This window comes from Zophobas morio, unplaced genomic scaffold, assembly GCF_036711695.1.
Source record: "Zophobas morio isolate AGI-343-1 ecotype UQ-CSIRO unplaced genomic scaffold, CSIRO_AGI_Zmor_V1 ptg000014l, whole genome shotgun sequence".
NCBI classification, from domain to species: Eukaryota; Metazoa; Arthropoda; class Insecta; order Coleoptera; family Tenebrionidae; genus Zophobas; species Zophobas morio.
This window is the reverse complement of record NW_026972119.1, coordinates 25,319,784-25,347,669: the sequence shown is the minus strand read 5'-3', so window position 1 is coordinate 25,347,669 and position 27,886 is coordinate 25,319,784. Positions and strand designations below refer to the sequence as shown.

Sequence of the window (27,886 nt, the reverse complement as noted above, 5' to 3'; positions counted from 1 at the left end):
CGCAGTCGGCTCGACGGTTATATATGGTTAATGGCCATGAGCCCATGAAAGCGTAGTTCCAATTTGTACCACATAATGGGCAATAATTGTTCCACAAAGTGAATTATTTTCTTACTCGTTTCATTAAAGCAGACATCTGAGTTAGTGGGACGTTTTCGATTATATCGCCATTACAAAGCTATTACGTTCTATATTTTGTCATAGATTCCCACGTGAACAAGACCAGCCATGACGAGTTAAACCTGAATTCTGTACCATACGGTGCTGTTATCTGTGCACGCGTATTAAAAGTACAGTACAAACAAATCGCAGGAAATTTATTAACCTTGAACCGAAAGGTTACAAGAAACGTCGTAAAACCGGGTTCTTTTACCCAGAAAACTCGGTACGATTTCGACGATTTTCCACCGGTGTCAACGATTTCTCGTTTCGTGTCATAATTAAGCATTCGATATCCATCTGATCGATTCTGTAGGAGGTGGAAAAGGTACTTGACCCATTAAAAATGCCAAGTGGACACGCCTTCTAGATCCGAAGATGACATTTGCTTCTCTATTGCAAACAACCTTCATTAAGTGCCAAGCATTTGCGATGGGGCCAATGTTAAGTGAGTAATGGCGGTGGGAGACGGCGAGACTGAGCCAAAAACAGAAATGGAATGGCTATTTTACTAAAGGTGTATAAATAAGACCAAGAGTAACGCAGTACTTTCACAAAACGTTACAACGACTTGACATTTCAAGCACTGACCCCGAAACTTACACGTTTTAATTGTTTGTGCTCATAATGTATCAACTGATATAACAACTAATAGACGACGGTTCTGAACCCCTGTTTTCGTCAAACGATTGTGGCATGTCGTGAGAGCACAGCACAATCTTACAACATAACAGAAAAACGAAACTCGACGCTTTAACAATGTTCTCAAGGAAATTGTGATTCGTCTCCGGAAAGTAAGGAGATGATTGCATTTGGTATTAAAATGGTGGGGGCGGCAATGCGGAGGTGGTTACTTTTACGGCTCTTTTGACGCCACCTTTTCATATTATTATTTACGATGTTTATAAACATGTGCTATATCATGTTTAATGAATGAAATATTCATGTGTGTAGTACATACGTCATCAATATTTTGATTAACGATTTTAGAACATTATTCAAAAAATATATAATCCTATAATTCTTTGTGAATATAAAATTGCTTTTGTCTCAGAGCCAATAAAAATGAGTGATCAAAATTAAATATGGGTGGGTGGGCGGGACCAATTTTGATTTTGTTTTAAATCGTACATTGTACCGCTTATCAAAATATAATGCAGTTCCCATTTTACAGTAAATAATACAAGTCAGTGAAATGGAGAAAGGAAGTGGGCGGGGCTCAGTTTTGCTTTTTTCTACAGTCTTATAAGCAACAGTAGCCCCGCCCACCCACCTCCTCGTCATTCTAGTGACTAGTCTTAATATTGTTTAGTCTTATCTTAGCAAGTACTAGCCCCACCCACCCACCCTCTCTTTTATTAGAAGGTATGTCATTTGCCAAAATCAGTCTTATCTCAGCAGCTTGATAAACCAAAATTTTAAAAATCGACAAGTTGAAATATCGAAAAATTAAAATATTCAAACATTGGAAAATGCAGAAATTGAAAAGTTCCTAAAATTGAGCAATCGGAAAGTCGAAAAACCGAAAAATCTAAAATTTAAAAACTTGCAAAAATGAAAAAATTATAGAATAGTCGAAAAATCCAAAAACCGAGAAATCCAGAAATTGAGACATGGAAAAATTTAAAGACCGAGTCTTAGGTATAGCAATTAGTAGCACCGCCCACCCGCCTCCTTTTCATTGTTATTATCTTACCAGATTGAGAAATTAAAAAATTTTAAAAATCGAAAAATTGAAAGATCTGGCAGTCAAAACATGAAAAAATCGAAAAACTAAAATACCCAAAAATTGAGGAATCTAAAAATTGAAAAACAAAAAAAAATAAAACTCAAAAAGTCAAAAAAATCTCAAATTCACGTAACCGAGATGTCAAGAAACCGCAGCATCAAAAAATCGCAAAAGTAAAGTATCCAAAAACTGAAAAATTCCCAAAATTGAAATGTTGAAAAATTAGGAAGACGAAACGTTGAAAAATCGAAGCCGAAAAATTAAAAAATCGTAAAATCGAAATATTGTAAAATCGGAAAATAATTTTACATTTTCAAATTTTCAAAAAAAGTTTAAAGTTAATAGGTTTTTTTGCGATTTTCACTGATTTAGGAGACACAGAGACATATTGAAAGAAAGAAAGAGAAAAAATAGAGTTGGAGAAAAAAAATATTCATAGCAACTACTAGCCCCGCCCACCTGCCCTTTATTTTCTGAAAGGGTAGGTCCTTTTCTAAAATCAGTCTTATTTTGGAGAGTAAATTTCAACTTTTTTAAAAAAAATCCAAAACCTGAAAAGTTAAAAATGAAACATTCGAAAGATCGAGAATTCGAAAAAGCTAAAATTTCAAAAATTGAAAAATTGAAAAGTCGAAAAACTGAAGCATGGAGAAATGGAAATACATATGTAGAAATCGAAAAACTAAAAAATCGAAACATTCGATAATTTAAAATAAAAAATTTTAAAAATCGCCAAAAATTGAAAATTTCCCAACTGAAATGACGAAAAATTGAAAAATCGAAACTGCAAAAACCGAGAACTCGAAAAATCAAGAAATCGAAACATCGAAAAGTTGTAAAATGGAAACATTGAAAAATCGAAAAATGTAAGATTAAAAAAAAATAAATAAAAAACTGAAAAATCAAAAATTTAAACATTTGAAAAATCGAAAAACCAAAAATCGAAAAATTCAAAAACTGAAACATCGAGAAATCGAAATAATAAAATATCGAGAAATCGAAAAGTCAAGAAATCGAAACATCAAAAAATTATAAAATCGAAAAATTGAAAATCCGTTAAATGTAAAATAAAAAAAAATCGAAAAATTGAAAAATAGGAATATCAAAGAACTGAAAAATTGAAAAGTCGAAAAATCGAAAATCCAAAATTTAAAAATCGCAAAAATTGAAAAATCGGAAAACTGACGAACTGAAAACTTTCAAAAATGAAATTGAAAAATTTCAAAACTGAAATGACGAAAAATTGGGAAATCGAATCCGAAAATTCGAAAAATCAAAAATCAGAGAAGTCTAAAAATTGAAAAACCGTGAAATCGAAAAATTCAAAAATTGAATCATCGAAAACTCGTAAAATCCAAAAATTTAAAAACCGAAAAATGTAAAATTAAAAAAAAATACTAAAATTGAAAAATAGAAGTATCAAAGAACTGAAAAATCGAAAAGTTGAAAAATCGAAAAACCGAGAAAGTCCAAAATTTAAAAATTGGAAAATTGAACTGAAACACTAAAATCGAAAAATTTAAAAGCCGAAAAATCCTAAAACAGAAAAATTAACAAATTAAAACATCGAAAAATCGCAACATAAAATCGAAAAATTTAAAAACCGAAAAAAGTAAAATTTAAAAAAACTGAAAAATTGTAAAACTGAAATACTTATCAAAAAATTAAATATTTGAAAAATTAAAAAGAACCAAAAAGAAAACAAAAACTGGGAAATCGAAAAAAATTAAAATATCAAAAAATATTGAAAAATGGAGAAATCGAAACATCAAACAATCGAAAAAAAGGACAAATTGAAAAATCTAAAGTTCAGAAACCGAAAAGTCGAAAAATGGGAAAACCGCGTAATGGAAAATCCAAAATTTAAAAATCACAAAATTGAAAAATGAAAAATTGACGAACTGAAAAACTGAATGGAAATATTTCAAAACTCAAATTAAAATATTTCAAAACTGGAATTGAAATATTTCAAAACTGAAATGACGAAAAATTGGGAAATGGAAAAATTGAAAAATCAAAGCATCGAAAAATTGGAATATCGAATCCGAAAAAGCGAAAACTCGAAAATCAGAAAAATCTGAAAATCAAAAACCCGAAATAACAAAGTATAGAGAAATCGAAAAATGTTAAATTTAAAAACTGCAAAAATGAAAAAATCATCGAATAGTCGAAAAATCCAAAAACCGATAAATCCAGAAATTGAGACATGGAAAAATTAAAAAACTGAGTCTTATAGCAAGTAGTAGCACCGCCCACCTTTTCGTTCCAGTGACTACTCTTAGTATTGTTCAGTCTTATCTTAGCAAGTACTAGGCCCGCCCAACCACCCTCTATCTTCTTAGAAGGTATGTGATTTGCCAAAATCAGTTTTATCTTACCAGCTTGAGAAATAAAAAAAAAATTGAAATCGAAAAAAACTTGAAATCGAAAAATTAAAATATCCAAAAATTAGAAAATGCAGAAATTGAAAGGTTCCTAAAATTGAGGAATCGAAAACTTGAAAAATGGAAAAATTTTAAAAATTCAAAAATCGAAAAGTGAAAAAACAGAAATATCGAAAATTTAAAAACTTGCAAAAATGGAAAAAATCATCGAATAGTCGAAAAGTCGAAAAATCCAAAAACCGAGAAATCCAGAAATTGAGACATGGAAAAATTCAAAAACTGAGTCTTATAGCAAAGTAGTACCCCGCCCACCCGCCTCCTTTTCATTCCAATGACTACTCTTAGTATTGTTCAGTCTGATCTTAGCAAGTACTAGGCCCGCCCACCCACCCTTTATGTTCCTAGAAAGTATGTGATTTGCCAAAATCAATCTTATCTTACCAGCTTGAGAAATCAAAAAATTTTTAAAATCGAAAAACTGACAGATCTGGCAATAGAAACATCAAAAAATCAAAAAATTGAAAAATGCAGAAATTGAAAGATTCCTAAAATTGAGGAATCGAAAACTTGATTTTCCCAAATCAATCTTATCTTACTACCTTGAGAAATCAAAAAATTTTAAAAATCGAAAAACTGACAGATCAGGGAGTCGAAACATCAAAAAATTGAAAAATTAAAATAGCCAAAAATTGATAAACAAAAAAAAAAAAAAATAAAAATGGGAAAGTCAAAAAATTTGAAAATTCGCGTAACCGAGATGTCGAGAAACTGCAACGTCAAAAAATCGTAAAATCGAAAAATTCCCAAAATTAAAATGTTGAAAAATTAAGAAAACGAAAAGTTGAAAAATCTAAAAATCTAAAAATCGGAATCTAAAAATTTTAAAAATCGAATAATGGAGATATCAAGAAATCGAAAAATCGTAAAATCGAAGTATTGAAAAATCGGAAAATGTAAAATTTAAAAAATCCAAAACCTAAAAAGTAAAAATAAAAAAGTTGAAAAATCGAGAATTCGAAAAAACTAAAATTGAAAAATTAAAATGTCGAAAAACTGAAGCATCGAAAAATTCAAAAATGTAAAATACAAAATTTAAAAAATCGCAAAAATTGAAATATCGCATAATTGACGAATCGGAAAACTGAAAAATAGAGAAACTGAAAATTTTCCAAACTGAAATGACGAAAAATTGAAAAATCGAAACATCGAAAAATCGAAAAGTCAAGAAATCGGAACATCAAAAAGTTGTAAAATAGAAAAATTGAAAAACCGAAAAATGTAAAATTAATAAAAAATGAAAAACTAAATTTCAATAATTTGACAAACACAAATATCAAAAAAAAAAGAATAATCGAGAAGTCGAAAAATTGAAAAACCGAAAAATCGAAAATCAAAAATTTGAAAATTGCAAAAATTGAAAAATTGGAAAATTCACGAACTGAAAAACTAAAATCGAAAAATGTCAAAACCGAAATGACGAAAAATTGGGAAATTGAACCCGAAAAGCTGAAAAATCGAAAATCAGTGAAATAGAAATAACAAAATATCGAGAAATTGAAAAGTCAAAAAATCAAAAGTCCAAAATTTTAAATCGCAAAAATTGAAAAATTAAAAAATTGACGAACTGAAAAACTGGAAATCGAATCCGAAAAGTTGAAAAATCGAAAATTAGAAAAGTCTAAAAATCGAAAAACCGAGAAATCAAAAACTGAAAAACTTTGAAACATCGAGAAATCGAAAAGTCAATAATAATAATAATAATAATAATAGGTATATATTTGCCAAACAGCATAAGCCACAAGTAGGCAAAAAAAAAAAAATACAAAATACATATATAACAGGAAATTACAATTACAATTACAATTAAGTTACAACACATAGGGATGCAATTTTCCAGACAAAATCTTAACAATAAAGTGCAAAGAATCGCTGAATAAATCACAGTCACGACAAATTATATTGAAATAACAATGCATTAAATAGACTGGACTTTTGCGAAGTACATTTGTTCTTGCATTAAGATTATAAAAACTTAAGTATAGACGGACTCCTGCTCTTGGAACTAAAAAATTTATGGAGCCTAATAGGTCAGTGCAATCTATTTTAACCCAAACTAAGTTATACAAAAATTTAACAGCTGCAGTTATGCGACGGAATTCGAGTGATTCACAGTTAAACATCTGCAGAAGCTCACCATGGTCGATTCCTCTAGGCGGGTAGAAACCATGAGTTTTAAACATGAGATATTTCAAAAATCTCCTTTGAATTGACTCAATGTGGTGTTTATGGACTACATATATGGGATGCCAAACTAGACTACCATATTCAAGCTTAGGTCTAACTAAAGAATAGTACAAAACCTTCAGAACATGCAAACTTTTGAAATCCTTACAATTTCTATAGATGAAACCTAAGGTCTTATTGGCTGATTTAACCATTTCATTTATATGTGTAGTGAAATTTAATTCACAATCAAATATTACACCAAGATCACGAGATTCCTTAAGTCTATTCAGTGTGTAATTATTAATATAATAGTCATATTGAAGGATATGTATTTTCTTTTTTGTAAACGTCATAACATAACATTTAGCTACATTGAGATGCAGTTTATTGTTGACACACCAAAGATATAGGTTATCCAGATCTTGTTGTAATTGATGACAATCACTTATAGACGCTACAGAGTTAAAAATTTTTAAATCATCGGCAAACATCAACTTATTACATCTAATAATTTCCGGCAGATCGTTAATAAATATAAGGAACAATAGTGGTCCCAAATTTGAGCCCTGAGGGACACCCGATGTAGCCATGAATGGATGTGACTGATGCCCCATATATTCTACATATAGAACCCGATCAAATAAGTAAGATGATAGAAGATGTAATATGTGATCATTAAATCCAAGTAAATTCATTTTGTCAAGTAAGATGAATATATCTATTTGATCAAAGGCCTTACAAAAATCTGTGTAAATCACGTCAACTTGACCCCCTGCATCTACACAGTTGGCAGTGAACTGCGTGAAGGTAGCTAAGTTGGTGACTGTACTTCTTTTTTCAACAAACCCATGCTGTAAGGGTGAGATAAAGGATTTAATGCTATTGTAAATGTGTTTATATAGAATCATTTCAAAGATTTTTGCAAAGTTATTAATAATGGCGATTGGCCTGTAATTGCTAATCTGTGCAGGATTGCCCTTTTTAAGAATTGGGCAAATTCTGGCCTGTTTCCAAATAGAAGGGAAGGTAGCACATTTAAGTATTTGATTATATATATGCAGTAACGGTACTGCTAGTACACACGCACAATCTTTAATAACAAAGTTCGGAATAAGGTCAGGTCCTGCAGTAAATTTACTTTTAGTATTCTTGATTGCTATAAGAATATCGTTTTCACTTATCGACGGGGTATCAATGTTCTGGAAATAGTTCGGCAAAGACGACGGATTACCGGGATTAGAAGGCTGATAAACACTTGCAAAGTAGCGCGCAAAGGCATTTACTATAGTGTCTGGAGTGTCATAACATACATCGTCGGCGTCCCTGATAACATTTGGGATTCTAGTTTGATTTTTTTTATTTTGAACAAATGACCATAATTTCGTTGGATCAGTTGAGAGGTTATTTTCCGCGTCAATTATGAATTTCTTGTAAGCTGTATCGATTAGATATTTAGACAATGATCTCAACCGTTTAAATTTATTAAAAAAGAACAACGTACCATACCTTTTATATAATCTATGGGCTTTGGTTTTACGTTTTAAAACCCTTATTATTTGTGGAGAATACCAAGAAGGATAACGATTTTTACTTTGAGCTTTACTAACATGACGCAATGGTACAGTAATATCGAATATTTCATAGACAGTTTTGTAGAAAAGTTCACATGCCTCAGTAGGATTAGTAGATTCTAAAATGGGGCTCCAGTCAGCGTATAGGAATAGGTTGTACATGCGTGCATAATCAGCCTTTTTAAAATTATATGAAGGATGGCTGTTATTAATTGCAAATTTAGCCTGAGAATGGAATACTTTAAAAAGAAACTGAAGAGCAGGATGATAGGGATCTTCCTTTACAGCAGGATCAGCGCGTAGTACTGAAAAACAATCTATATTGGAGAATACTAGGTCCAAAGAGACATTCAAACAATTGAGTATGTTGTTGTGTTGCGTTAGATTTAAAAAATTTGCATAGTTGTCTAGCGATAAGCATTTAGTGATGTTGGAATCATTACTACCATATTTGGCAACGTTAAAGTCACCCATGATTAAAGTATTCTTATTACACATACAATCTAATACCGCAAGATCCTCCAGAAATTGATCCAGCTCATATGATGAAATATTGGGGGGTACATAAATTACAAAAACATACAAAACACCGCTAGAAAGCGATAATTGACAACCAACTATATCAATAGAGCTAAAAGAATTTCTTAAACCTATAAGATCGAGTGGTGCAGCACAAACACGGTTCGTAACTGCCAACAGAGCGCCACCACCCTTTGAAACACCTAACGCCTGTACATTGCGGTCGCATCTAAGTACAAGATAATTGTGATTAAATAGTTCAGAACTATTAACAGAAGGTTTTAACCATGTTTCTGTCAGTCCGATGAGGTCATAGTCAGTTGAAGTGGTAAAATTATAAAAATCAGTTATTTTCGTGTTTAAACCACGAACATTTTGGTAAAAACAACTTAAATTCATATAATTTAAAGAAACATCACGGGAGTTATCGTGAGATATTGAGTCACTACGAGAATCCACACTTATGCACTCTTGGTTGGGTCTTCTAAAAAAGTTTTACTACTAAAATTAAAGCGTCTCACTATAATTCCCTCTGGCCAAAAGTCTTCCTTAAGTAAATTATCTTTATAGATAAATTTAACTCCTATTCTGAACGACTGAAATGTTCCTTTCGTTGGTAATTTATCAACTATCACATCTTCTGAGGAAAGTTTTTCACAAATATAAGTTTTTATTTCGTTAATGTTAGTGTCATTGTCCACCTTACCCACATAGTACCACGCCCTTTTTACGTACGAAGATTTAAAGCCTGTGTTTACATCGTTGGTTTTAGATATACCGATTATAGTTGGTTGTTTTTTGCTCCTAATTCGTCTTCGTGATTTTTGTTCAATCCAGGGATTCTCATGACTAGTATCTGTATGGTTCTCTTCATCAACCGTTAGAAACCACGGCTCCTAAAGAAATCGAAAGATCAAAAAATCGTAAAATCGAAAAATTTAGAAACCGAAAAATGTAGAATTAAAAAAAAATGGAAAAATATAACATAGAAATATCCAAAAGCTGAACAACCGAAACGTCAAAAAGTTGAAAAATTGAAAAACCGAGAAATCGAAAATCCAAAATTTAAAAATCGGAAAATTGACGAACTGGAAAGCTAAAATCGAAAATTATCAAACCGAAATGACGAAAAAATGGGAAATCGAAAAAGTGAAAAACCGAATCATCGAAAAATTGGAAAATCGAATCCGAAAAGCTGAAAAATTAAAAAATTAAAACATCGGGAAATCGAAAAGTCAAAATCGAAAAACTGAAAAATAGAAATATCAAAGAACTGAAAAATCGAAAAGTCGAAAAATTAAAAATCCAAAATTTAAAATTGCAAAAACTGAAAAATCGAAAAATTGACGAACTGAAAAACTGAAACTGAAATTGGAGAATTTCAAAACTGAAATGACGAAAAATTGAGAAATCGAATCCGAAAAATCGAGAAACCGAGAAATCGAAAAATTCAAAAACTGAAACATCGAGAAATCGAAAAGTCAAGAAATCGAAACATCAAAATATCGTAAAATCGAATAAATGAAAAACCGAAAAATGTAGAATTTAAAAAAAATGGAAAAATATAAAAAATAGAAATATCCAAAAACTGAACAATCGAAACGTCGAAAAGTCGAAAAATCGAGAAATCGAAAATCCACAATTTAAAAATCGGAAAATTGACGAACTGGAAAACTAAAATCGAAAATTTTCAAGCCGAAATGACGAAAAAATGGGAAATCGAAAAAGTGAAAAACCGAAACATCGAAAAATTGGAAAATCGAATCCGAAAAGCTGAAAAATCAAAAAATTAAAACATCGGGAAATCGAAAAGTCAAAATCGAAAAACTGAAAAATCATAAATCTGAAATACTTATCAACAAAAATCTAAAAATTTGAAAAATTGAAAAATAGAAATATCAAAGAACTGAAAAATCGAAAACCCGAGAAAATAAAAAATCTAAAATATAAAAATTGAAAAAATGAAATGTCAAAAAATTGAAGATTAGAAATATTGAAAAACCGAGCAAAATTAAAAAAAAATTGAAAAAATTGAGATATCAAAGAACTGTAAAATCGAAAAGTCGAAAAGTTTATAAATCAGAAAACGCAGAAATCGAAAATTCAAAATTTAAAAATCGCAAAAATTGAAAAATCGGGAAATTGGCGAACTGAAAAACTTAAATCGAAAATTTTCGAACCAAAATATCGAAAAAATGGGAAATCGAAAAATAGAAAAATCGAAACATTGAAAAATTGGAAAATCGAATCCGAAAAGTTGAAAAATAGTAAAACCGAAAAGTCAAAAAATTAATACATCGAAAAATCGAAAAGTCAAGAAATCGAAACATAAAATCGAAAAATTTAAAAACCGAAAAAAGTAAAATTAAAAAAATCAAGAAACTGAAATACTTACCAAGATTTAAACATTTGAAAAATTGAAAAATAGAAATATCAAAGAACTCGAAAATCGAAAACTCGAGAAATTCAAAAATCTAAAATATAAAAATTGAAAAATTAAAATATCAAAAAACTGGAGAATCGGAATATTGAAAAACCGAGTAAAATAAAAAAAAAATAATAATAAAAATTAAAAAATGGAGACATCAAAAAAACTTGAAAATCGAAAAATCGCGAAATAGAAAATCCAAAATTTAAAAATAGCGAAAATTGAAAAATCCGATATTTGGCAAACTGAAAAACTAAAATTTTCAAACCGAATGACGGAAAAATGGGAAATCGAAAAACTGAAAAATCGAAACATCAAAAAATTGAAAAATCGAATCCGAAGAGCCGAAAAATCGTAAAACCTAAAATTTAAAAACTGAAAAATAAAAATGTAAAAAAATTAAAAAGTCGAAAAATCGAAAAACAGAGAAATCGAAACTTCGAAATATTGGAAAATCGAATCCGAAAATCCTAAAAATAAAAAATTCAAAACATCGAGAAATCGGAATAACAAAACAGAGAAATCGAAACAAAATCGAAAAATTTAAAAAGCGAAAAAATTCAAATTTAAAAAAATTGAAAAACTGAAAAATCATAAAACTGAAATACTTTCCAAAAATTAAATATTTGAAAAATTGGAAAATAGAAATATCAAAGAACTGAAAAATCGTAAATTCGGAAATCCAAAAAACGAAATATTGAAAAATCGGGAAATCTAAACATCAAACAATAGAAAAATTGACAAATTGAAAAATCTAAAATTCAAAAATCGAAAAGTCGAAAAATTGAAAAATCGCGAAATGGAAAATCCAAAATTTAAAAATCCCAAAAATTGAAACATCGGAAAATTGACGAATTGAAAAATGTTAAAACTGAAATAACGAAAAATTATGAAATCGAAAAAATGAAAAATCAAAATATCGAAAAATTGGAAAATCGATTCCGAAAAAATGAAAAATAAAAAATCAGAAGTCTAAAAATCAAAAAATTGAAATATCGAAAAATTAAAAAAAACTGAAACATTAAGATATCGAACATAAAAAGATCAAGAAATCTAGAAGTCGAAAAACAGAAAAATCGAGAAGTTAAAAATAGAATAACTGAAAAATTCAAAATAAAAAAATTATATAAATCCAAAAATTGAAAAACCGAATAATCGAGAAAATTGAACAATAAAAAATCGAAACATTGCAATTTCAGTAAATCGAGAACTAAAAAAATTGGAAAATTTATAACAGAAATATTGAAAAATGGAAAAATCCAAAGTCAAGAAGTCAAAAAATCGAAAGATGGAGATAACGAAACATCAAAACAATGAAAATCTATTGAAAAATCGAGAAATAAAAAGATCGAAAACTTGAATGATCGAAATATTGAAAAATCTAAAAATTGGAAAACCAACAAATCAAAAGTTGAAAAATCGAAAAACTGAAGAATAACCATAACTTACAAAAACTCTCCTATAAACTGCTTATGTTAAGACAAATACATATGTATTAATCTGTGTTTCTAAACCGGCAGCATCGACTATTGATTATGCAGTTATACAGTGTATTCTTAGTTATGGCATTTTAATCTGGGGACACTCCCATCACAGTAAAAAAGTGTTTGCCTTCCAGAGCAAATGTATTAGATTGCTAGGTCAACTGGGACATCGGGAAGATTATCGATCTGTTTTCATTAACTCTAAAACTTTGACACTCATGTTTCGAATTTTTTATTCTGTTAATTTTTCTGGCGGAAGACGAGAGTGGTGGTTCTCGAAATATTAAACACCGGAACATTTTTTTTACTTCCGATTCAATCACGAAATTCTAAATCTGTGTTTTTGCGAGGCCATCACGTAAAAACTTCTGGCGAACATCCTAACCTTGAAGCTCCAAATTTACATAACATTTTTTCCGCATTAGAGACGTAAGTTTTCCCAGATATTGTAACGCATTGACCCTGGGTCAAGTTTACGACTTGATGAAATTACTCACGTTATGCATTCGTTATGTTAGGTATAACAGTAAACGTTAAAAAATAATGCGCACATTTACAACAACCAAACTTCGATCGTCACTATTCCAACTACTTCCCAGTAAAATTTTCGCTTCACGTTATGCAACAGCTGCATTGTTATTTGCTCGATAAAATCATAGAAAGTAAAAAGTTAAATAAAATATGCGCGTCTAGAATAGCTCGCATGCCTAATTAAATTATCCGCCCGTCGAACTTGCGTGTTACATTTGCGTTGTAAATAATTGCTTCAGGTAGGTGAAGACCAGCAATAAACAACAATTAGCAAACGCAAAACGACTCCGATTTCCGTAAACAAAAAACGCCAAACTGACTCACCACTAGGAACATTAAGTTGCTGAGATCGTCGACCCCGGCGCTGGTGCGTAGGCTGCAACCCCGGCGCTGAAACCGCCCTCTTCGGCGCCGCCGTCACCAGCCTGCTGAACCCCGGCGGCCTGTACCTGGCGCTCTTGGCGTTCGGCGGCAGGAAATGGTACATACTCTGCGCCTTCTGCATGCTCGTCGCCGCCGCGTTCGTCGGCAGCCTCGGCAGCGAGTTGGTCGTCGCGGCGCCGCTCTGCAGACTCCTCGGCAGCGTCGACCGGCTCTCCATCTCCTCGTCCTCGTCGTCCTCTTCGCCGTCGGCGGAGCCCCCGGAGCCGCACGCCGCGTCCGGCACGCTCGACCGCCGCCGGGTGGGCCGCGCCGCCGACGCCACCCATAGTTTGTCTTCGCTGTTGGCGCCGCCGATGCTGCCGCAACTACGCACGCGGTCCAGCTGCTCCCGGCTCAGACTCTTGTGGCTGAAGAGCAAATCGCCCGCGGAGCGTCGCTTGGCGGCGAGGGCGAGCGCCGACGCCGACGCCGACGCCTCCCCCAACAAAGACAACTTGTTCCGGGAGTCGGTGGCCAGAAGAGCCGACTCGAAGCTGCCTCTCCAGCTGAAGCGCTCGCAGTCGCTGATTTCGCGCTCCTCGACGATGTCGGAGACGCCGCTACTCGACTGGTGATGGGTGCGGGACTCGCCGACGAGGAGGTCGTGGGAGCGGCTCCTCGGCAGAAGATTGTACGGCGGAATGGTCTCCTCGAAGCCGAGCGTGTCCGGGAGATTACTATCAGAAGTGCTGTCGTCGTCTTCGGTGGTGGTGGTGGAGGCGGACGAGAGTTTAGCCTGGAGGCGGCGGTGATAATGCCGCGTCTTCGGACTATCGCTAGCGTGACTCTCGCCACTTGACACCTCGTGCATTAGCGCCACCAAACGACTCCCGATGTGGTGCATGACCTTGGCGATGAGGGGCGGCGAGTTGTGAGGGGCGTACGCGATTTTGTTGTCGCCGTCCCCGGTGGCCATTTTCTCAAACGACGCCACTAGTTTTTGGTACACGAAAGCCGTCTCCCGGTTAATCCCGTGGGACTCATCCGCGATTCCGCCGTCCCCCAGGTCGCCCTCTTCATCTTCGACCCCGTTGTCGAACTTGTCGATGATCTCTTTACAACTGTCGGAGATTTGTTGTTGGAGCGCGCTCTTCGTCGTGGTTCCTTCGAGGTCGGAACTCGTGTAGTCCGAGGAGTCGTACGAGTCGCTCCAGGTGTCCTCACTGCTCAAATACTCCACGATCTCCCGAACTTGGTCGTCTCGTATCCCGGGTACCGTCTTCATCAACCTAGTGAGTTCGTTTTCAAAGTACACTAACTGAGGGGGTTTGCACCGGTTTTTGACACGTGGACTAGGAACTGGTTTGGGGGAGGTTCGCGCGTTTAACGTAGGAGTGGTGGGTTTGGAAGACGCGTTACACTGAGAATTGGCCACCATCGTCTTGAAAAACTGGCGCATTTTGCACATCATCAAGTTCGTTTCTTCGTCGGAGCTCCAGTTGTTGAAACTGTCTTTGCGCGTGAGCGACGTCGCCGGCGGGGTCGACAAGTACTTAGTGTCGATTTTCTTCTCCTCGGCGATGTTCTCCAACTCGAGTTTGAGCTCGTGCTTGGTGTTGGGTAGCTCGGGGGTGGAGTTTTCGCGCTGCTCCTTGAGCAAGTCGTCGCAGCTGCCTATGAACCCGCTGTCTCTGCTCTGCTGGTTCTTGTTCGTGGTCAAGTTGGACGGCGTCTCCGGCTGCGGCGTCTTGTGCCCGTCGTCGTCCTCCTCCGAGCCGTTCTCCTCCTGCGTGGTCTCCAAACCCTTCGTTTCGTCAATCGAATTCGAGCTCTTTTGCTTCTTGCCCTTTTTTCGCTTGACGGTGTCGAATTGGCCGTCCGACTTCTCGAAAGTGTTCGACTCGTCGCACGTGTCCGAGTCCGAACTGGACGGGTTTTCGGAATTTTGTACTTCGTTTTGGTCGTTGCCGGACAGGTCTGGATTAGCTAATAAATTATCTAAGGAGGACGAATGAGATCTGCCCGTACCGCGGGCCCTAACGAGTCTTTTGCGTCTCTGTTCGGGACTAGGTCGCCCCTCACTATCACTCCCGACGCTGCCATCGGAGTCCCGGCGCTCCGCGGTGAAGCCCATGAACCCGTGAAGGAAGTACTTCTCGAGACGGGACGACGCCAACTCGGCCAAGTCGGACCCATCGCTGGGTTGCTGCGACTCCTCGGGTCCCCCTAGAGAGTCCAAACCCTCGCTGCAGATGCTGCTAGTTTCGGAAAACGCATCTTCGCGGTTCGTCGCCACCGAAGTACCGTCCCCCAGTCTGAAGAAAAAGTACTTTTCTAAGTCGGTGGATAAGTTGGGTTTGGGGTTGGTGTTGGTCAGGGATTGCTCGACTTCGCTTTCTTCGCAGCTTTCTTCGACGATGGTGTGTAGAGTGAAGTCGATGGCCGAGCGGTGGTACCCTCTCAGTTCGTCTTCTTGGTCGAGGGCCGCGGTACACGTGAGGGCGACCTCTTCGCCCGACGTGGAGTCGTCGGTCGGGGAATTCGTGTCGTCGAAGTCGTCTTCGTCGTGGCTCAGATTTTCCACCCAGGAGTCGTCGTCCGCTAGACCCTCCTCGAAAGCGGAAAGAGTCTCGCCTCCGGTTATCACCGTGACGCTCTCTCCGAGTCGGTTTTGATTATCTGGAAGCAAAAGCGTGACTGTTGTGTTAACCGGCATGACGATTTCTTTGTTTTTGAGGTTTGTTTAGAGGTTAGGTTACTTACCAGCTGGTCGGTCGCCGAAATCCTCGCTCCTGTCCTGCCAGTTGGTGTGCCTGACTATGACGTCATTGTCGGCGACCAGCGTGGTGGTATCGGACGTGACGACGCTCACTTGCTGGTAGGAAGGGGCGGGTTCCTGGGTGATCATGACGAGGCTAGTGTAACGAGCCGCATGACGTGATATACCAACGTCCGGTTCTCCGGTGACTAGCACACCTGCCCGCTCACCGTCACCGCGCGTGTTCACCAACTCCCCCACTACGGTAACGGGTTCGTCAGACCGGATCCCGCTCTTCCACTCGTCGGTGCTCTCGCGGGTCTGCTCCACGTCGCTGGAGTTGAGCGACTCGGCGCTGACGTCCGACAAGCCCGGACTCGACGACGCCGACTCCACCTTCGCCGTCGCGCTCTCGTACACCGCGTCCTCACTCAAATGCTTCACGTTGGTCAACACCACCGTACAGTCCATCTCGGTGTCCGTGTCATTGTCCGAACTGTCGTTATTATTGTCACTCGAGGAAGACGACTCCGACGACGACGACGTCTTGTTGACGACGAAGGTCCGGGAGAAGCGCTTCGGCTTCTGGTCCGCCACCGTGCCCGTGTCGTCGCTGTCCGTGTCCGCCGAGCCCGACGACGACAGGTCGTCCTCCCGCACCGAGCTGTGCGAGCGCGCCTCGTCCTCGTCCTCCGTGGTGACGTTGCTGCTCGGCAGCGCGTCGTCGCTCTCGCGGTCGCCCCCGTTCACCGTGTAGACCCGGTGCACCGGACGGCCCTCGTCGCTGCCGTCCGAGTCCGACGAGGACGCGCCCCGCGTCTCCGCCTCCACGTGTCCCGCCACCGCGCCGTCCTCCGTCATCGCGGCCCCGTCGAGCGCCGACTGCGGCCCGCTTATCAGCGGCCAGATAAGCGCCTGACTCATGCAGGCCAGCAGGTGGCGCGGCAGCCGCACCTGGGTCCAGGGCACGGGGAAGGGGATGGGCACCGGCACCGGGATGGGAATGAAGGTGGGCGCGCCGCAGCTGCGGCACGGGCGGCGCTGGTGCTCGCACTGCACGGCTACCTCGTCCATGGGGGCGGCGGGGCCATCGGCGGCGGCGTCCTCGTCCGACACGCTCCAGCTCAGCGCGGGCTTGGCGCCGCCGCCCGGCTCGAAGTAGTCCCAGTCGCACTCGTCGATCGGGAAGCTGGAGGCGGTCGAGGAGCTGTCGTTGTCGTCGACGTCCTCCTCCTTGGACGAGCTGTCCGAGCTGATGAACACGAGCTTGTAGTCGTCGCGCTCGGGCAGGAGGATGTCGAAGAGGTCGGCGTCCGGGCCGCGGCGCCAACCTGGGCACGAAACTCACGGGTCAGAATTGAGTCGGGAGACTGAGTGTCGAAGGCCTCCACCACAAGCGGCCGGTCGGTCGAGCGCCCACTTGCACATGGGCGCGAGTTATGGACATATGCAGATAGCCAGTACGAGCACACCTCCATAATGTAGCGTTAGTGAGACGGTTTTACTTTTACCTGCCTGTACTCTACCCTTTCCCCGTTAGTGCGGCACAGGATGTTTTATTGTTGGGTTATTATAAGCGTTAGGAGTGTTACGGGTTACCGGTGGTTGGTTGGTTAGTCACTCACTACGGCACATGCGAGTTAGTACGGAAAGCCGAATTTGACTTTATAATTTCGGTGGAGAGAAAACACCGACTCGCGCAAACCAAACAACTGTTACGTTACCCGTTTTCAAAACAACAAAACACTTATTAACATGTCTTTAACGAGCTACTTGTTGGACTAATAACATTAATAATAATAGTAATAAAAATAATCCGGGGCGAGAGCTGGACATTTAACAAAGCATTATACTTTTAAATTAATTATTAAAGCGCACTTCGTAATCGCGAAAGAATTCCGATGAATTTTTGGCATTTAACGTAAAGCGAAATATGAATGTTAATATGGATATTTGTAATAAAATGCATATGGATTAATTACGACCTTCCTCCTACACGCCTTCTAGAGAAAGAAAATAAATTGTGATACCGAGAAGGGATTACAATCGAAAGCATGATATCACAAAAAAGGTTAAAAAACTAGAACGTGTTCTTTGTGTTTTTATTTATTTATTTTTTTAATTTGAAGAAACCGGGGTATGTTCAAAATGTACATATATATACAATATGTCTATAAATGAATTTGGTATCAAGCGCGGCTTTGAAATTTCAAAAAAAAGCGGGGTTTTACGAAATTTTTGCAGTCGACATGCTAGTCAACTGGAATCATTCAGGTGTATAATTGGTCACATAATTAGAGTAAATTCGGTTTAAGGTGTTAAAATAATCAACAAGAGAAATTTCAAAGCAGTCTTGATACCAAAAACATTTACAGACACCATTTTCAAGTCAACGATTAAAAAATCAATGGCAGTCTTCGTGTTTTTATTGTTTTCTTGGTAATGGAACATTCAGACTTTTCAAAATATGTACAACGAAAAAATGTTTTTTTAAAACTCGACAAAAAAAAAACAGGTTGTATCATGTTAAAAACATATAATTTTTAATTATAAATTTAAATATAATAATTAATAAAGTTAATTGGTTCATTTTGTTTAAATTCCAAGTGCTTTTCGAAAATTATCAACATGAAATGTTTTTTTAATAATCCCCTGTATGACACAAGACGATTTTTTTTTTATTTCTACATACAGAAATTGTTTTCGGCCTCAATTCTTTTTTTCAGAATCGCAAGATGACAATCATCACACTACTTATGTTTTTCGAATCAGTTGGTCGAGATCTACATTTCGGATTTTTTTGAAAATTTTTAGGCAACTTTTTCAAAAACACAAATTTTCAGTTTATGAAATTTTAGAACTGTTTTCGATCACCTTCCAGGATTATGTAAAGAACATGAAATATACGTCAATTTTTAATCTTAAAAAAAAAATCAAAGAAAATATTTCGAAAATTTTGGTCTTGAACCTGCAACAAATTTATCAAATGAGAATTTTTTTAAATTTTTCAGTTGTTTTCACCAACCTTAGAAAATTAGTTAAAGAGATTTTTTGTTAATTTCGACGTCTAAAAGGTGTTTTCCTAAAATCACTAACAATGACATAAGGCGATTTTAAGATAGTAAACAATTTCGTTTTTAAACGAATATTTCGTTTTTATCCTAAAATTTTTTATACATTTTTAGGAAAATCTTCAATAAATTCGATTTTTTTTTATGATATTTTCCACTTGTTTTTAAAGAAGTTTTTTCCACGTTTCGGCATCGAGAGATTATTATTATCGGTAACATTTCTCCGAAAATTCAAACTTTTTTTTCCAGAATCAAAAAATGCAAAAAAAAAGGAACAAAAAAGGATGAAGAAATCGCGCCAGAAAAGATCAAAAAACGCGACAAAAGCAGGAGAAAAAAAGGCAGTAAAAAAACGATAAATAAGAAGACAAAAAAATTGGTCTAAAGAGTTTAGACAGTACTTCCCTCGCTGTCGGAAACTTGACGACTGCATGCCTATTGTGTTTTTTTTCTCATTACATTTTTGTAGTGGGAATTTAAAAAAAAATTGCGATGACGTCATCAACATTTTTGTAAGGACACGTATATCAGTTGGGATAGATGTAGTGTAATACTAAGAATAAAATTATTATATTCTCAAATTTTCGGGAAAATGAATTGGGTCGTTTGAATATTGATTTGTAATAATCAATAAAATAACGAAACAATTTACTCACGTATACCTACGTATCAGAGGCAACTGAAAATCGTGTATGTATAAACATTGTTAATTTAAGATGACAGGCGTAACAGCATACGTGAGAGCCAAACACAGAAACTGTAAACAAAACGACCGTCGGTTTTATTGCTTCGACTTCCGCTTATTATATAAAACATTGGGTTTTATTTTAATTCTTGACGGTGAAATTCACAATTGGTTGATTATAAACATGTCTATTTCACATTCGCGGAATCAAGTGAACGCATAAAACAAATGCAGGTCTGTAATGTTAAAGTCGATGTAAATAAGCGTGCTACCCTTATGTTTCAACCGAGTTTTTCCTTTAACAAATTTTGTGTCTACCAAATTGGGTTGGTTGGGGTGTAATACTAATAATAAGTGTTGCCTTTAATTTAATCAATAAAATAAATTGACTTCATTAATTTTTTTGAACCACCTCTTAAGAAAATCTAAAAAATATGAATGGAATGATAAATCACAAGTACAAACTCATCGTATTTTTTGCATTTTAGATAGGATTTATTCAGCAAAATTTAAGGGTGACGTCATCAATTTTTTTAGGAGGGATGAACAAATACATTTTGAACAAAAGTTTACCATGCTTATAATAACTTTAAAATATTCCCAAGATTTCAAAGCATTCGGTTTTGTAATTCCTGATTAAATCGATAAAATAAATTCACGCCTTCATTAATTTTTTTGAGTCACCCTGCATATGCAAATCCAAAAATATGAATGGAATGATAAATCACAAGTACAGACTCATCATATTTTGTACATTTTAGATACGATTTATTCGGAAAACTTTTGAGCTGACGTCATCAGTTTTTTGTAGAAGATAACCAAATATATTTTGACTAAAAATTTATTATGCTCTTTATAACCTTAAAACATCTGCAAGATTTCAAAGCATTCGGTTTTGTAGTTCCTGATTAAATCAATAAAATAAATTTACGCATTCATTAATTTTTTTGAGTCACTCTGTATATGCAAATCCAAAAAATATGAATGGAGTGATAAATGACAAGTACAGGCTCATCATATTTTGTACATTTTAGATATGATTTATTCGGCAAACTTTCGAGCTGGCGTCATCAAGTTTTTGGAGGGGATAAGCAAATATATTTTGACTAAACATTTATTATGCTCTTTATGACCTTAAAACATCTGCAAGATTTCAGAACATTCGGTTTTGTAGTTCCTGATTAAATCAATAAAATATATTTACGCATTCATTAATTTTTTTGAGTCACCCTGTATATGCAAATCCAAAAAATATTAATGGAGTGATAGTTCACAAGTACAGACTCATCATATTTTGTACATTTTAGATATGATTTATTCCACAAACTTTTGAGCTGACGTCATCAAGTTTTTGGAGGGGATAAGCAAATATTTTTTTGACTAAAGATTTATGATGCTCTTTATAGCCTTAAAACATCTGCAACATTTCAAAGCATTCTGGTTAGCAGATTAAAAATTAAATTTCAAAATGTTGTTTTATAATTTTGATTTTTTTTCCAAAAATCTGGACGTTTCGGGTGAAAAGTCGATTCAGAGTTGTAAACTACATGTGTAGGACTATGTTATTTTATACAATTGAAAACCCATTTACTATGTACAATTTTGAAGTGACGTCATCGCTTTAGTGGTGGGGATGATTCGACAAATTTTGGTTAGCGTTTTACCATCTACATGATATTCTTAATATAAGTACAAAATTTCACAACAATCGGTCGAGTACTTTCGGAGATTATCTGTCTAATAAAAATCCGTGACAACAGACGGACAGACGGACAGACGGACGGACAGACGGACAGACGGACAGACGGACAGACAGACGGAAATGGGAGACCTATTTCTTCGTCTTCTAGGGGTCATGAAAGATTGAGAAAACGTAAAAGTAGAGAGTCGGCCGACGGACTCGATTACAATACTTCCTTTGCTTACGCTCGGGAAGTAAAAATGCATAAAAAATATTTTTTTCAGAGAAATATTTAGCCCCGCCCACCCACCCATTCTATATTTCATTGATTTCAATTAGGAAATATAAGAAAAACAATAAAAAAAGGTAAAAAAACAAAAATAAAAAAAACAGCAAACAAAATGAGAAAAATACAGAAAAAGGGAACAAAAAAAAACACGTGAAGAAATCGCGACAAGAAGGGGATAAAAAAAGCAGCAAAAATTAAAAGCAACACAAAAGCAGCACAAAAAGAGACAAAAGAAACGATAAATAAGGAGACAAAAAAAGGCAAAAAATCCGATAAAAACAAGGGTGACAAACATGACATGCATATTTTGACATATATTGCAGAGAAATATTTAGCCCCACCCACCCACCCATTTTACATTTCACTGATTTGATTTAGCAAGTATAAGAAAAACAATAAAAAAGGTTAAAAAAATAAAAAAAGTGTAAATGAAATGGGAAAAATATAGAAAAAGGGAACAAAAAAAGTGAAGAAATCGATCCAGAAAACATCAAAAAAGGCAACAAAAGCGGGACAAAACAGACAGCAAAATTAAAGCGACACAAAAAAAGACAAAAGAAACTATAAATAAGGAGACAAGAAAAGGCATAAAAAACGTGGAAAAAACGGCCAAAAATCTGATAAAAACAAGGGTGACAAACATGATATCCACATCTTGCCATATATTCAGCGAAATATTTAGCCCCGCCCACCCACCCATTCCATATTTCATTGATTTCAGTTAGCAAAGATAAGAAAAACGACAAAAATTTGAAAAAAAATTGTTTTCGGTTTCATTTCTCCGCAACTTCCTACCCCTGTTCCACAGTAGCTACCATGAAATATGGAAATTTTTAAGATATTAAAAAAAAAGAATATTTCGAAAATTTTGATCAAATCAGAACTTTTTTGAAATTTTCGACCAATTTTTGACAACCTTAGAAAATCAGTTACAGATTTTTTTTTTATTTTGACGTTCTGAAGTTGTTTTTGGCCTAAGATAGTAACAAATTTAATTTTCTAAACGAATATTTCGATCGTCGAGATCTACATGCCAGAATTTTTTGTACATTTTGAGCAACTTTTCAAAAAATTCAAATTTTCAATATGAAATTTTCGACTTATTTTGGACCACCTTGTAAAATTACCTAAGAAACTTTTTTTGTAAATTTCGGCCTCATTTCTGTGTAGATTCTAACGCGTTTTAAAAATCGTCAACATGAAACGTGGAAGTTTTTAAGATTCAAAAAATATTTTCAAACGTTCAGGTTTTATTAAAAAAATTGGTCTAAAGTACAAAATTTTCAGGAAAATGGGTGAGTCGTTCTTTACTTGATCAATAAAATAGATTGGCTCATTCACTAATTTTTTTTGAGTCACCTCGGACAAGTACTTGTGAAAACAATGTAAAATAAATGGATTTGAGGTTCAACTTTTGCCGTATTTAAAGGATTTGTAAAAAAAAATTACCAGGTTTTGAGTTTCTTGTTGTCTGAATAAGTCTGCACATATTAAGAAATACAAGGAAAAAGGTAGCCCCGCCCACCCACCCTGTCTCAATTGTGATGATTGTTTTATTCGTCGTGAGCCAATGGGGCGGAGCTTAACTGCAAAATTCTTATTTCTCCACAAGAAGTTAAAACCATGTCTTTATCGTGTTATTCAAAGAATACTATGTATATTAAGAAAAAAACAAACCCAAAGATTAGTTCCCACCCATACCCGCCCCGATCTTAATTCTCAATCATGCTGAATTTTTCATTCGTTGTCAGATCATTTGCCAAAATCAGTCTTATCGTAGCGAGTACTGCTACATTTTTCAGTTTTTCGTTTTTTCTACTTTCGAATTTTTCAATTTCTCGCCTTTCAAATTTTCAATTTTTTGATCTGTCTTTCGATTTTTGATTTCTCTGGGCAACTGAAAAAACTTTCGATTTTTTGTACAATTTTCCGATTTTTCATTTATCCGATTTTTCAAATTGTCATTTTTTGATTTTTAATTTTTTTATTTTTAGCAAGTACTAGTCCCGCCCACCCCCCTCACTTTTTTAGAGGATATGTCATTTACCAAAATCGGTCTTACACTCAAACACAAAAAAAGGTAAGGTGGGTGGTTGGGGCTAGTACCTGATAAGATAAAACTGATTTTGGAAAATGACATACCTTCTAAAAAAAGACAGGGTGGGTGGGTGGGGCTAGCACCTGATAAGATAAAACTGATTTTGGCAGATGACATACCTTCTATGAAAACAGAGGGTGGGTGGGTGGGGCTAGTACCTGCTACGATAAAACTGATTTTGGCAAAGCTGCCTTTTATTTTCTTAGAGGATATGTCAATTGACTCATTTTGACTAATGATTTACTCTTCAAAGAAAAGATACTAGCCCCGCCCACCCACTCTTGATTCTCTTAGAAGAATAAGTCATCTGCCAAAATCAGTATTATCTTAACAAATATTAGCCCCGCCCACCCACCCTGTATTTTCATAGAGGATATGTCATCTGCCAAAATCAGTCTTATCTTGACAAGATAACACTGATTTTGGCAGATCACCTACTCTACTAAGAAAATAAGGGTGGGTGGGCGGGGCTAGTATCTTTTCTTAGAAGAGTAGGTCATTTGTCAAAATGAGTCTTATTTTAATCTTATAAAATCGAATTCGAAATTCCAGTTTTCATTTTTTTTAGTTTTTAGATTTTTCAACTTTGAATATTTCCTTTGATAATTTGGTTGGACAGTTTTGCAGTTTTTAATTCAAACCTTTTGATTTTTCAAGTTATAACTTTACAATTTTGGAATTTTTTGATTTTTAATTTTTCAAGTTCTCAAGTTAAAATTTTATTTCCGGATTATACAGTTTTACAATTTTACAATTTCTCATTTATTCGATTTTTCAATGTCATTTTTTGATTTTGAAATTTTTTATTTTTAGCAAGTACTAGCCCCACCCACCCACCCTTTATTTTCTTAGAAGAGTGGATCATCTGCCAAAATCAGTCTTATCTTGACAAGTACTAGCCCCGCCCACCCACCCTTTTTTCCTTAGAGGATATGTCATTTGCAAAAAACAGTCTCATACTTGCCAAAATAAGACTGATTTTGGCAGAAGATAATTTTGATCAGCGATTTGCTGTTTTTAAAACACTTGAACATTTTGTTTCTAATTTTCAATTTTTGGATTTTTCGGTTTTTCAAAATTTCGGTTCAAATAAATTTGTTCTTTTGGCTAAAAAAATCGAATAATGACAAATCGTGAAAAGGAAAAATTTTAACTTGAGAACTTGAAAAACCAAAAGGATTGGACATTAAAAAAAAAAAAAATGAAAACTGGAATTTCGAATTCGATTTTATAAGATTTGTTTTTTTTTCTTCAGTTTTTCGATATTTCAGTTTTTGATTTTCCGATTATACCTACAGTTGTACAATTTTCCGATTTCTCATTTATTCGATTTTTCAATTTGTCATTTTTGATTTTTAAATTGTTATTTTTAGCAAGTACTATCCCCACCCAGCAGCCTTTATTTTCTTAGAAGAATAAGTCATCTGCCAAAATTAGTCTCATCTTGACAAGTACTATTCCCGCCCACCCACCCTTTATTTTCTTAGAAGAGTAGGTCCTCTGCCAAAATCAGTCTTATCTTGACAAGTATGAGAGATCTATATTTATCGACAAGAATTTAAAATTTTAAACATGTTTTAAGTTTCTTGTTCTAAAAAGACGACCACGTACATTAAGAAAAAAGATAAAATATAAGCCCCGCCCACCCACCCGATTTCAACTATGATGATTTTTTTTCTGATCTAAATAGTAATGAAGTTTTCATTCGTTCGCAGACATAGGGGAGGAGCCTAATTGCCAAATTCACAATTACTTACAAAAATTCACCATTTTAAATGTGTTTTAAGTTCGTAAGAAAAAAAATCATCCGAATCCAAATGGGGTGGGTGGGCGGGGTCTTATATTTTGCCTTTTTTTCTTAATATACATAGTATTCTTTAAGTAACACGATACTCGAAAATATGTTTTTATTTTCTGTAACGAAATAAAGTATTTTGGAGTTAAGCTCCGCCCTCTTGCTTCACGGCGAATAAAAAAAATCACCACAATTGAGACAGGGCGGGTGGGCGGGCTTATATTTTGCCGTTTGGTTTTAATATATGTAGACTTCTTTTCACCACGTCAAACTTAATGGAAAATTTGTATAAGGAAATATCGATTTCGCAATTGGCTCCGCCCCATAATTGCAAAATCCATATTTCCTTGCAAAAATGTACCATTTTCACCATGTTTTAAGTTTAAGTAAGAAAAGATGGCTATGGATTTTAAGAAAAAAAAAAGCCAAACGGAAGACCCATTTTTTCGTACTCTAAGGGTCAAACATGTCGAGAAAACATGAAGAAGTAAAAACAATTTTAGATGCTTTTTATAAGAACACTGAGAGACATTGGAAGATTTATATCTCGGTTTTTATTTGAATTTCGTTTAACAGCCTGTGTTGAGCGAGGTCTTATTAGTTTCACTCAACAACAACAATCATAGCATTTTTTTCTGGATAAACACCACGTTCTTAAGCACGTCTAATTTTAACAAAAACTAAATACACTCTCCACTGGATTTTATGTTAACGTAGTCAATAAAAAATGTGTATAAGAAATAACTGAGGAAACTGCGCTAATTTCCCAGAATAGCCATTTACCAGGAAAAGGCTTTCTCAGAACTTCATTTCTGTTTCCGAAGTCGCCGCTCCCCAACAACAATTACTTAATGGTTTATATTAAAACAAACAATTCCAAGCAGACTCTGGAATTGAGTTTTTCTGTATAATTCTCGAGTTTTGGTTCCACAAGTCTTTCAATCAACGAATTAAGTGTAGTGTGAAATTGTAGCGACATGGGCAACCAACAATACAATATTGCCATAACCACCGTTCCCAGTTTTTGCCATTTAAATCGTCGTTATTTCGAATCTAGTTTGAATTAATTTGGCACAAAATAAAACCCTCTTCACGAACTTTTAATAATCGAAATAAAGCTTGCAGCAAAAACTGTACACGATTTACTCGATGCAAATAAAACCGTCGCAAATCTTCAAAGATTCCACTCCCGAATGACAAAAGAGACGCAGAAAAAATTTCGGCGTGGAAATAAATTGCTCTTTTATGAAGTTTTAGTGACATCGCTAAAGCCGAGCTCCTTTGTTCGACTGTTTACATCACAAACACGCGAAAAAGCGTATTTTTCTCGACTGTACTGCGTTCTTATTTATACATTAACCTTTGAGATATGTATTGCCCCGAAACATTATTAAAAATTCAGTTCGGATAAAAACGAATGCTATTAAACGCCGTTAATATCAAGCTAAAAGTCAAATGGGATTTTTGCGCGTTTAATGTCGGCTTGTATAGCGATATATGTAGAACATTTCCAACAACAAGCGAATATGTTGTTAAATTTAATTAAACTTCGCTGCACAAGTTATTGTAAAAAAAGCTTGTTTGATTAAACTTGAACAAAGCTCAGAACAAAATACATGTAAACAGTTTATTCATATGCAACGGCAAATTTGTGGGTTTATTAGAGTAGAAACTACACTCTAGTTTAATTAGACTCTTAAAGTCTGATTTCGAGAGCAGCAGTAAAAAGTAATCACAATTACAGTCCGAACTATTCTCTAGTGTTCTCCACCGATTAATGTAATATTTTCCGCAGCTTCCCTAATTAGTCCCTCATGTAAACGCTCTCCAATTATTCCAGATATCATAAAGCACTGTGCGAGGTGTCGCAAATTAACATAATTTCATTTCGTTCCGTTTTCGTTTTCTCCGAAATTTAATACATTTCAATTAATTACAAACTCTTAATTAAAATGCAAACCGAGTCATAAAGACCTTTTCGTTTAATTGGCACCGACTAAAATTTTAAATTAAATATTTAATTAAGCCACAAACCAAGTTCACAAATTTGCATGAAAAAGGCTAGACTAAGAAAAGCGTTTGGGGTGTGTGCTGTCAAAATAAGGAATATTTGTG

General features: G+C 35.6%; 1 protein-coding gene across 3 annotated transcripts in view; it reads right to left on the bottom strand.

The window, feature by feature from the left end:
• LOC135128706 (uncharacterized) overlaps positions 1-27,886 on the bottom strand; it is a 309,373-nt gene that overhangs the window by 72,519 nt on the left and 208,968 nt on the right. For all 3 annotated transcript variants that reach the window (XM_064055730.1, XM_064055731.1, XM_064055733.1), the window contains 2 exons: positions 16,158-17,483; positions 13,356-16,073 (listed from right to left, as the gene is read on the bottom strand). In XM_064055730.1, coding sequence (XP_063911800.1) covers positions 13,356-16,073; positions 16,158-17,483 — 4,044 coding nt within the window. The remainder of the gene's footprint in view (positions 1-13,355; positions 16,074-16,157; positions 17,484-27,886) is intronic.